The following is a 12,198-nucleotide window of genomic DNA, read 5'->3' on the forward strand; positions in this document are numbered from 1 at the left end:
GGACTGTCAACCTGCAGCGAAACGAGCATCTGGCACGTCCACGACCGTCGACAGTTCGCGCATGCGTAGAGGTTCCTGAACCTTTTTTACCTGTCCTTGACGGACGTACGCTTGGTGCCGAGTGTCCCGATTTGAGATGAAATCACCCATATATAAATATATATATATATATGGGTGATTTCATCTTGAATCGGGCAGGCTAAAAGGGTCTAATTTTTAATTTTCACGAAAAAAATATATGTTTTGGGGGTATTTCTCAAGTGAAGGAGGGGCAAACCGCATGTTCTCCCGATTTTTTGTTCTCGAGTTACGAGCCGTAGAAGCCGCAGTGGCAGAAACTAGTGTTTTTGCCTGCCGTCGCAGGTCGCGTGTTTGACACCTTCTGCTGACGCTATTGTTTTCTCTACACCCTTTTAACTTTTCCCCCTCATTTAATATGTATTATAAAGATACCTTGATGTATTCAAATATTTTAAGAATTCGATTGTTTTCTAAAACACATGTCAAACTCGCCACTCCGGTCGCTTTTCGGTCACATTTGACAGGTCATTACTTTGTCTGTACTTAAGGTAAATTTTCTTTCTTTGGCTCTACAGAAAGCCCAAAGCAAGCCCATTATAGATATAATAATATCATTATGATATTTCTACTAGCCGCTCCGCTACCTTCACGTAAACGTTGTAAAAAATAACAAATTTTGAAAGTTTGAGGTCGATTTTCTCAAAAACCCCATTTTTGTAAATTTTTATTTTTTAAATTCTTTTAGACATATTAGTCTACTACAAGAAAAAACAGCCTAGAAATGTAATATTTTGGTTGTATGTCCTCTGTTTGAGCCGCAATCGCGTGAAATGTGTGAACATTTGTTATTTTTAACAACGTTTACGTGAAGGTAGCGGAGCGGCTACTCGGTAGATAATAATGATATTATTATATCTATAATTCGCTTGCTTTGGGCTTTCTGTAGAGCCAAAGAAAAAAAATTTACCTTAAGTACAGACAAAGTATTGACCTGTCAAATTTGACCGAAAAGCGACCGGAGTGACGAGTTTGACATGTTTTTTAGAAAACAATCAAATTCCTAAAACTATTTGAATACATCAAGGTATCTTTATAATACCTATTAAATGAGGCGGAAAAGTTAAAAGGGTGCAGAAAAAACAATAGCGCCAGCAGAGGGTGTCAAACACGTGACCTACGACGGCAGGCAAAAACACTAGTTTCTGCCACTGCGGCTTCTACGCTTCGTAACTCAAGAACAAAAAATCTGAGGAACTTGCGGTTTGCGCTCTCATTCTTTATAGAAATTCCCCTAAAACATATATTTTTTTCGTGAAAATTAAAAGCTGGACCCTTTCAGCCTGCCCGATATGGGAAATTTCATTTCAAATCGGGCAGAATAAAAAAGTCTGATTTTTAATTTCTTGGAAAAAAATACATGTTTTGAGGGCATTTATCAAATGAATGAGGGCGCAAACCGCATGTTTCCCAGATTTTTTGTTCTTCAGTTACGAAGCGTAGAAACCGCAGTGGCAGAAACTAGAGTTTTTGCCTGCCGTCGGAGGTCGCGTGTTTGACACCCTCTGCTGGCGCTATTGTTTTTTGTACACCCTTTTAACTTTCCCCCCTCATTTAATAGGTATTATAAAGATACCTTGATGTATTCGAATAGTTTTAGGAATTTTATTATTTTCTAAAAAACATGTTGCACTCGTAACTCCGGTCGCTTTTCGGTCAAATTTGACAGGTCATTACTTTGTCTGTACTTAAGGTAAATTTTTTTCTTTGGCTCTACAGAAAGCCCAAAGCAAGCCCATTATAGATATAATAATATCATTATTATCTACCGAGTAGCCGCTCCGCTACCTTCACGTAAACGTTGTGAAAAATAACAAATGTTCACACATTTCACGCGATTGCGGCTCAAACAGAGGACATACAACCAAAATATTACATTTCTAGACTGTTTTTTCTTGTAGTCGACTAATATGTCTAAAAGAATTTAAAAAATAAAAATTTACAAAAATGGGGTTTTTGAGAAAATCGACCTGAAACTTTCAACATTTGTTATTTCTTACAACGTTTACGTGAAGGTAGCGGAGCGGCTGGTCGACAGATCATAATGATATTATTATATCTATAATGGGCTTGCTTTGGACTTTCTGTAGAGCCAAAAAAAGAAAATTTACCTTAAGTACAGACAAAGTAATGACCTGTCAAATTTGACCGAAAAGCGACCGGAGTGACGAGTTTGACATGTGTTCTAGAAAACAATTAAAATTCCTAAAATTTTTTGAATACATCAAGGTATCTTCATAATACCTATTAAATGAGGGGGGAAAGTTAAAAGGGTGTAGAGAAAACAATAGCGTCAGCAGGGGGTGTCAAACACGCGACCTGCGACGGCAGGCAAAAACACTAGTTTCTGCCACTGCGGCTTGTACGGCTCGTAACTCGAGAACGAAAAATCGGGAGAACATGCGGTTTGCGCCCTCCTTCATTCGAGAAATACCCCTAAAACATATATTTTTTTCGTGAAAATTAAAAATTAGACCCTTTTAGCCTGCCCGATTTGAGATAAAATCACCCATTTATATATATATATATACGCGCGTGTGTGTGTGTGTGCGGGGGGGGGGGGGGGGGGGGGGGGGGCGGGTGGGGAGATTGAGGCGGGTTCGTCGGGCCCCGGGAAATCGAGGAATTTCCGCCTACTGTCTCAAGCCTTACCCCCGACTTGTGCGAGGGCGGAGCTTAGTCGGAATCACTGTTAACCTCCTCTCCCGACTTCGCGCCGCCTTTCCCATGCGCAGAACACAAACATTAGCCTACTCGCGAGGCGTATTCAATGCTGACGCGACTCTCCCCTGCGAAGGCTGGCGCGGACAAGTGTCTGCATAGTTTCGGAATCCTTGGTCTTCGTATATCGTCGAAAGTGATTTCAAACTCGTACGAACCGCAGGTCACAAGCTCGTGGTAAGTCTTTATTTTGACTCATTGTTATTTTCGTCGGACACCGGATTCAATAGAATGTTATCGAACGTCATTTTACGACAGGCGATATGTATAAAACAAAATGAACGGTTACATTAAAAAAAAAAAAAAGCTTTTTGAAAACAGTCTGGTTGGGCACGCGTGTCGTGAAATAAAATTTTTAGAATAATATTTGCGGCTCACGACGGAATTTAGTCAACAGTCACCTCCTTCCCACTTGTTTTCTATCGCGGCTTTTCGGGCGCGTGGAGGAGAGGTACGAAGCTGCGTCCATCACGTTGAGGTGGAAAGAGTATGGGACCATTCTGTGACGTCATGAACATTGCGCGCTGAATTTAAAATAAAACTCGCGCCCTCAATATTGCTGTAAAAAAATATTTTTTTTTCGCGGAAAATTTTATTTTTCGGAACGGGTGTCCCAACAAGACCGTTTAAAAAAGTACTTTTTTTTTCAGTGGCCCTTTTATTTCGTGCCCGGGTATAATGCAGATATTCAGTGATACATTCGTTAGTATCGCTTACAACATTATTGCGAAACTTGTCTAGCCGTGTCCGCGTTCACTGCGGCTGCCTGGTGTTTGCTATGATCCGTTTTGCTGTGTCCCATCACTGTGTGTCTCGTCATCTTGTGGAAGTAATTATGTATAAGGTATGCATGCCTACACGAATAACTGCGTTTCTCAATGGCTTCGACTTAAAACAATCACATTTTTCTGAAGATGTCTTATACGCACCACCTGGTGTCATTTCATACCGATTATATAGAGGTGTCATATTTTGTCTGTGTTATAAAATGTTTACTAGCCCCGTTGGTATGTGTAGTTTTATTTTGGCTAATAAGACACGCGTAAGTGACTAAAAGCGCGCTGTTACGACGGTCGATTCACGCGTGTTGCCTTCGCTTCGGTGCTTCCGACGCGTGCCCCCGATGGCCTTCATTCGCAACATCACAAGAAGAGCGCTACGGCCGTAGATTTTAGGAGCTGCTGGCCGGCTTCGCTTCCCGCCGTTGAAGTCATGTGTGGATGGCGGAGATACTGGGGAAAAACTAGGGAGAACGAAAGTTCGGTCTTGGTAGCCAACAAAATAGTACGTGTTTTTTTTTTATTAAATTGACTGAATCCAGGGTAACGACTTGGCATATCTAAATCACGAAGACCTCAATATTCAGATGATTGATTGCCTTTGGATTAAGCTAAAAAAAAATGGGCGGAGTTCCCTTTAAACTGGCGCTTCTTTGTGGCCGGACGGGGGTGAGACGCGGAAACAGCGCAGCCATCTCCCTACCGCTCCAATTATCTTAGGTCAGATGTACGCCGCTCCCTGAACTTTCGTGCGCGTCGGCGCGATAACGCGTCGCCGCAGAAGGCAGCAAAGTTTCGGATTCGGTGAAACTTCCAACTCGGTCGCGACTGAGCTCTCACTTATTCGAACGAAGGCTTACGGACCTCGGGGAAGCAATTCCTTTGATTGTATTTTTATTACATAAGTGATTCGATATTGCATCTTAGCGTGTAGTTGTATTAGACAAAGTTCTAGAGAATGGCGGCAGTTTTGTCGAGGTCGGGACAACGGCCCTTTTACGCGTGCTCCTGTTTTCCAGAAGATGAAGCCGCAGTTAAACTGATATATATATATATATATATATATATATATATATATATATATATATATGCAAGATGTTTCACGACAGGTGGACAAATTCGATATTGCAAAAACTACGCGACGTAAAAAAAAAAAAGGCTTGTGTCGTTTTGGTTTTCGGCCAGAGGCCTATCTAGGAAAATTATTAAAATCCGCGATATTTAAGTTGTTAATTATTTTTGCGTTTGGTTTCAATTTGAAAATTGCATGGAGAAAAACGGAGAAATAGTGCAATCAACCTCTGCTGCGCTGTCATCGCGCGACGCAGTTGAGGTTGGTTGCACTATTTCTCCACGGGGCGCGGTGCCGCCGAGGCCGGGTTGCGCTCCGATAGCAAACCGAAACTTAAAAACCCGTCGAATTTCTGCGGTTTTTCAGAAAGCCGTAAAATGCTTCGTGTGCTTTCTATCGTTCTGCAATTTGTTGGTTTAAGGTTTTCGATGATACTGAGCAATTTTTTTTTTTTTTTTATTTTAACCATCTCCTTAAACAAAATATCAAATAAGTTAATTACGCAAAAATAATTAACAACTTAATGATCTCGGACTTTAATAATTTTCCTAAATGGGCCCCTGGATCAGGACCAAAGCGCCATCTCGTGAAGCGGCCGCCAATGGCTATCTAGGAGCCGTTCCGCTCAGCCAATGGGAGAATGGACATTTCGCGTTCTAAAGCGGTTAGTGACGCCGCCGGCTCTGGTCCATTGGATAGTTAATGCTTTCGCATAAAAAAAAAGATGAATCCTTTAGTTAATCGAAAGCGAAGTCACAGCGATAGCTGCGACAGGTCACGACAAGACGCTGGGCATCGGCGTCAGGTTCACGCACCGTGGCACCGTGGTGTTGTGAGTGAGCAAAAGCGTTCGGGACAAAAAACACAACTGACCTTCTTGTTCCGAACGATTTTCTTTCTTTTTTGTTCCCGACCACGTAAAAGCGCGTCTACCGGCACGAGTCCTTGGCATTGACAGCGATATACAACAACATTTTGTTATTGGCTATTTTACAGTGGTAGCGGTCATGGGCTCGAATTCCCACCACTGGAAATGACGTCCGCTGTTTATTGATAAGATACATATTATAGATAACAATGATAGACAAGAAAGGTGGGTAACATAACGAGATAGATATAGTTATTTATTTGTTTGTTTATTTTTGTTCACCCTCAAGGCCCGGGGGCATTAGTGAGGGGAGTGGGAAAAAAAGATACAAAAAATACCGCACAATACGTTCAACATAAATACTCAAACAGTAGGGAACTGGTAGTTAGCTATACTAGTTCAAAAAATACTGTAGTCAACAATTGTTGTTCGTGATGCGGGTAAACGTTTTCAATCATTGAACGTTTTAGGAATGAGGGATGCCAAAAAAAATGAATTAAAGTGTCAAAACGGTTCACCGACTTCGTGACGATGATGAATGCGTATGAAAAAGAAAAAGAACGATGGTGGGATTATTAGCTTTAGATTGATTTGAGGAATATGGTGGTAGATCTTATTAAAACGACAAATGCGAGTAATTATTTGAAGATGTACGAGACTGGGAAGTAGTAAGCTATTTTTATTGATGTGACACTTGCAGTGTGATTATAATTGGCTAGTATAAAACGTGCGGACGTGTTCAGAACTTCCTGAGGTGAGTCAGGGAGATAATTAGTGTAGGAATCCTAGATGGAGGCTGCAGTACTCAAATTTAGACCGAACAATCGTTTTATAGAAAAACTTTAATGATGAAGGAGCTAGGCAGAAGTAACGTTTGAGATAGCCAAGCATCCGATTAGCATTGTTAGTCGCGTAATTCACGTCCAGCTGCTAGAAAAAATCGGCGCGTATGATGACGCCCAGGTACTTGAATGAATCTACAAGCTGTAAAGATGTGCGATGAAGGTTATAAGTAGCAGAGGATTTAGCTTCACGTGTTATGCGCATCGTTTTGCATTTGGTAATAAGCTGCATAGACCAGAGTTCACACCACTGCAAAGTTAAATCTAAACCATGTTGCAATTTTTGTGAGTTGGAGTCGCTGAATATAATATGGTCATCAACAAAGAGTTTTATTTAATAAGAAATGAAGTCTGCAAGTCGTTATTATAGAGCAAAAATTGAAGGGACTTAAGACGGACCCTTGAGGCACACAAGAAGAGACAGATGCGAGAGGGGAGTTTGCCCCATTACACGCTACGAATTGAGAGCGATTAGTTAAAAATGAAAAAAACAATCTAATTAAACACATTAGAGTCAATGTTAAGTTTTCCCAGGTTAAGCAATAGAAGTTTATGTGACACCTTGTCGAAAGCTTCTGAAAAATATAAAAGATGCCGTCCACCTGAGGTCCCTCACAGGAGTGGTATGACAATTTTTGGTGAAAAAGAGGAGTTGTGTTTCACAAGCAAAATATTTCCTTAGCCTATGTTGGGGTAGAGGAAATAACGAATTTATTTCCAGGAAGATGTTGAGTTGTGTATACATTACGTGTTCAAATACAAAACACTGGCTAGTGAAATAGGCCTCTCATTAAATTTGATTAGTGAGATAGGCCTCTAATTAATATGAGAGTGCTTATGAGCAGATTTATGCTAAATAATTACTTTACCAATTTTCCAGTTGCTAGGTAGAAATGAAGTGTCAAGGGATTGTTGAAAGATGTGTGCAAGAATTAGGTAATAGCACTAACTTGTACCTTTGAGGAATTGTGAGTTAATTTCATCTAGTCCGGTTGCCGAAAACGCCTTCAGACCGTTCAGGAGTTGTAAACTCTGTCAGGACAAATGACGACCGGATTCATTAACGAGAAAAATTCAGAATGATAGGTTGGAGCGGCATTGTCAGGCGAGTCATAAAATGACTTAATAAACACTTCCTGAAGCATTACAGCACATAGTGACTCGTCAATCAAATTTTTGTCTGCTGTTATCAGCGAGATAATAGACGTATCCGCGGTGAGACATTACGTTCCAAAATTGACGTGGGTTATTTATTAGCGTGACTGGAAGAGGGTGACTAAAAAATTAAGCTCAGCATTTTGAACAGCTTTTCGTGACACTGAGCAGCAGCTAAATAATCCTGCCATCGGACAGGACACGATGTGAGCCAGGCGGCTCTAAATAAGCGTTTATTTTTATTGGACAACGGAGGAGCGCTTTGTTAATCGACGGAGAATAAGGATTTGAGATTATGCTTTTTAGGAATATGTATTTTTCAGTAAACGAAACCATCTTTTCCTCAAAAAGAGTCCAATTGGTCTCTACAGAGCGCTCCCAGAGTATCTAGAAAAGTGCATCTGAGAAATTGCCCAATTTAACGTTAATGACATAAAAATTGACAACTATAATCTCGAATAACTTTATTTTGATTTTCGACATAACAGAACAAGCACTGTAAAATGCAATAATAAATGGTCACTAAGACCAGGAAGAAAATTGATTGAACCAATCAAATTAGACGCAGTAGTTAGGGTAAGGTATAAAATATTTGATGTTGCCGCCGTTTACCGTGTCGGCTCATGAACTAATTGAAACATATGAAAATCGGGAACCATTTTTGAAAACTTGGCACAGTCAACTGACAGTGAATCAGACGGGGCTCCATTCGCGCTCCAAACAATGTCAGGGTAATTAAAATCGCCCATCAATAGCACAGGTGTATTTGGAAGACGCGTTGTAATTCAATTCAGTGCATCATGTAATTTTGAGAAAAGTCGGCAGCATAAGATGGGGGGTGATAACAGCATCCCAGTATAAGCTTTTGGTGTTTAACGGTAATACACACCCAAATTATTTCACGGGAACGGTTCACATTTACGACAAAGGATGGTATGCTATTACTAACTCCAATTAAGACGCCACCATCATTTCGTTTCTTACTATCAAAAATAAAAGTGGTAAAATGTTTTTGCCCAAGGCGCAACTTTGTATCTCTTATTTTTGACGAGAGCTACATCTCGATAAGTAAAACAATGTTAGCATCCTATATGTCGTTGGCAGAGCATCAATTGTAGCGCTTTTTTAAATAAACTGCTTATATTAGTGAAATGGAGAGATAAGTTTAATAAGTTATATTCAGGGTCAGTACCCCTCTGCAGCTGTTAAAGAGGGATAGATACAGTATCGGTAGTTGAGCTAGCTGTACTACGGCGTACAGTGCTGCCGGACGCACGTTGGGAGACCCTTTTCAAAAGTCAGCGCCTCTAGGGACGGTTGCGCGAACTTCACAAAATCCGCCTTTACTGCGTCGTCGTCAAGCACCGAGGGTGTTGAACCATACCGCTGTGTTCGGCAGTTTGACATGCCAACTCATTGCTGCGTCCCTCAATGCACCCAAAGAGGGCCAAAAGATGAAAAACAACAAAAGGTGAGTCTTTTTTTTTTTTTCCACGTTAAAAACATCAGTATTCGAAGAAATCGGGTCATGCAAATCCGCGCGGAGTGAGCGGCGATCACATTAGGCCTGTCTGCTGCTGCCTCAACGCTTTTCGAAGCTTCGAGAGCGTGTTCACCGCTTCAGAGTATAAAGTTTGCACAAATAAAAATAATCTTTAGAGGATAACCCTTGTCCACGTGACATCGTTCGAAAATGCGTTTGAACTGCTCGAGTAGTCGTGCGATGAATCCCGTAGCTGCGAGCGATTCCTGACCAGTATTCGGAGTTTATTTCTGACAACGCTGCGTTGTGGTGTCCGTTCACATGTTGTGTGAAGTTTCCTAGTAGGTATGGGCACGTAGCTTCGGATAATACCTCGCCTGCACAAGCAATCACGCAAAAAAAAAAAAAAAAGAGAACGAGCGCAAGGAGTGCTCCCACGTCACATTACATGGAATTCGATAGAACATTGTTTTACGTTCACGACATCGGCATTGAGCGCAGTGAACGCAGCGTAGCGCAGAACGCGCGCCTTTTATTCGCCGAGAACCAGGAACTCAATATTTGCGACCAATCAGTATCTGCGCGCGGTGCGCTACGCCGCGCCCGTCGACGTTACGTTGGAGTATAAACGTACCTTTACTAGCACGGAGAGCTGTACTTCGTCTCTTTAGTGCCTGTATCGGGAGCTCGTGCTGCAACTTCTAAACATGTTTTCAAGCGCGCGCCCGGGGCGGTATCGGGCCTCCGAGACGATTTGCTTTGCTCGTCCCCGCAACGTTTTGCTAGAGCTGCTCTTCAAGTGCTTTGGCCACATTATCTCGTAACGTTGCCCGTGAGCATACAACTCGCCCGATCACAGCCGCAAAAGGCACAGCATGCTATAGAATACATCACAGCATACCTGTAGGCCACAACATGATTGAATGAATGACGTGTTGTTGAGAATAACACTGGAGAGTAAAACAGGCGTGTGCATGGGATGCATAGGAGAGTTGACTTTATTTAGGTCACTTAAAGAGCTTGTAACAAAACAAGTAGGGACAAAGAGACACGCCCGAGTCTTGACAGAAGGCTATTTAAAAACAACCAGTAGAACAGCCTGACGGAAACAAGATTTTATTGCAAAGCTCCGTCTGCATGGTTTAAGTTATACAACCACATTTTTCTAACCGCAATAATTCTATTCCCAGGTTTGCTACTTTGGGTTTCCAAGAAGCAAGGACCTCCAGAAGAAGTGGATTGTTGCCATCAAAAGAGACGAAGGGAAGCATTTCAAGGTTACCCAGTCCACTAAAGTGTGCTCAAAGCACTTCAAGGAAGAACAGTACCTGCCTGGTTATGTGAATGGCCGAAGGTTTCTAAAGGAAGGTGTTGTTCCATCCGTATTTAGGTTTTCGGTCACTAAAGTGCCTAGAAGGACACTCCACAGAAACGCCACTGCACCACCGAGCAGTCCAGTGAACGTGGCAGCTGCAGTTGGAGATGAAGCAGGCACACCAAGCTGCGAGGACCAGCTCCCACCAGACCCAAATGCATCCCTGCTACCTCAAGAGGAAGTAGCCGAACAAGCTGCCCTGGTTAGACGGCTTACATCTGACCTTGAGAAGTCTCAGGAAGAGCTCAGTAAAGCTCAAAGAGAAGTTCTGAAACTCAAGAGGCACATAGAAATTCTAGAAGAAGAGAACAAAAAACTAAAACAGAAAGTAAGCCGCAAGTTTTCCATCGAGTGCTTTAAGGATGCCCCAAAGGACGTCCAGTTTTACACGGGACTGCCCGATTATGGAACATTCATGTTTTTGCTCAAGTTTGTGGACCCAGGCCAGAACGGAGAGAATGTGAAGCTGTGGTCAGTATCCTACTCTCAGGACAGCAAGCAAGGTCGGCCCCGAAGCTTGCCCCCTCACGACGAACTCTTCCTTATCTTGGTTCGCCTGCGCCTTGGACTGTTTGAGAAGGACTTGGCCTTCCGATTTGGAATTTCTGTTGGCACGGTTTCGCGCCTGTGCACAACATGGATTAACTACTTATACATGCACTTTGCAAGACTAGACTTATGGGCAACGCGGCAGCAGGTTGATGAGGACATGCCACCTGCCTTTAAGGAGAAGTATCCTACGACAAGGGTGATCCTGGATGCGACAGAAATCAAGTGCCAGGTGCCCAGCTCACTTGTTCTCCAGTCGGCAAGTTTCTCCGCATACAAGTCCACAAATACCTTCAAAGGACTTGTAGGCATCTCTCCAGACGGGGCTGTGACATTTGTGTCACAACTTTTTTTAGGCTCGATGTCCGACAAGGAGTGTGTGAGACAGAGCGGGTTTCTGCAGCTTGCTTTTGACCAGCGTGACTCGGTCATGGCCGATAAAGGGTTCCTGATATCAGATCTGCTAACAGAGATTAATGTGGAACTCAACATCCCCCCGTTCCTTGGCCAAGGAACCTTCACAGAGAATGAAGTGAAAGAAACGGAAAACATAGCATCACTGCGAATACACGTCGAAAGAAGGATTCAGCGTATCAAGAGCTTCCACATCTTTGATCGTGCAATCCCACTGTCATTGGGGCCAGTCGTGAATGAGATATGGACCATCTGCACGATTCTAACAAACTTTCAGAGCCCTTTGCTACGCCAGCAAGACAGTGGCAATGTGGACTAGCAGTGTGTAAACGCCATGTCCATGTGTGTTTGGGAGGGTTCTTATCTGTGCTTTACATATGCTCTAAATCAAGTGTAATAAACTCCACAATATAGTTAACGAGATAAGAGCACGACAATGGTTTTATTTTTGTATTTACATGCATTTACTGCTCCCTTTGCATATTTGTGAAGGAGATTTGGGATGCAAGGATGGGTACTAAAAATGGCACAGTAAACAAATTGGTGCTGCACAGTTGGCCTAAACATAAAGCAGAACAATGTTTCGTGAAAAAATTATAAAAGACAACTGCATCGTTACAAGTGACTGGGATAAATGACCACATAACATATTCAAAACATTTGATGCGACATGTCCCTGTCACTCAAGAGTTTGTGGATTTGAATACCGGTCAGGGTGGCTTGGAATGTGACAAAGGCTTAATCCGGAGAAGGCACAGTTTAACAGGTTAAACCAAGATGAAAATAATGCCACAGACCTTTGTTGCGACATGCTAATGGCCTTCCATTAGTTCAGCACATAAAACTCCACATTAAGGGGTGA

At 42.4% G+C, this 12,198-nt stretch overlaps 2 protein-coding genes across 2 annotated transcripts in view; both read left to right on the forward strand.

The window, feature by feature from the left end:
• Window positions 1–2,843: 2,843 nt before the first annotated feature.
• Window positions 2,844–12,198, forward strand: part of LOC115327461 (BTB/POZ domain-containing protein 9-like) — a 44,120-nt gene continuing 34,765 nt past the window's right edge. Inside the window, exon 1 of the mRNA XM_040206390.3 lies at window positions 2,844–2,976. The gene's annotated coding sequence lies outside the window, so the exon portion shown is untranslated. The remainder of the gene's footprint in view (window positions 2,977–12,198) is intronic.
• LOC115332861 lies at window positions 10,183–11,675 on the forward strand (the record flags this gene model as incomplete). Its single annotated transcript, XM_040499475.2, has 1 exon — window positions 10,183–11,675. A coding segment is annotated over one exon (1,473 nt), but the record flags the coding sequence as incomplete, so codon positions are not given.

Source organism: Ixodes scapularis, unplaced genomic scaffold (assembly GCF_016920785.2).
Source record: "Ixodes scapularis isolate PalLabHiFi unplaced genomic scaffold, ASM1692078v2 PGA_scaffold6__148_contigs__length_123643588, whole genome shotgun sequence".
Taxonomy (NCBI): domain Eukaryota; kingdom Metazoa; phylum Arthropoda; class Arachnida; order Ixodida; family Ixodidae; genus Ixodes; species Ixodes scapularis.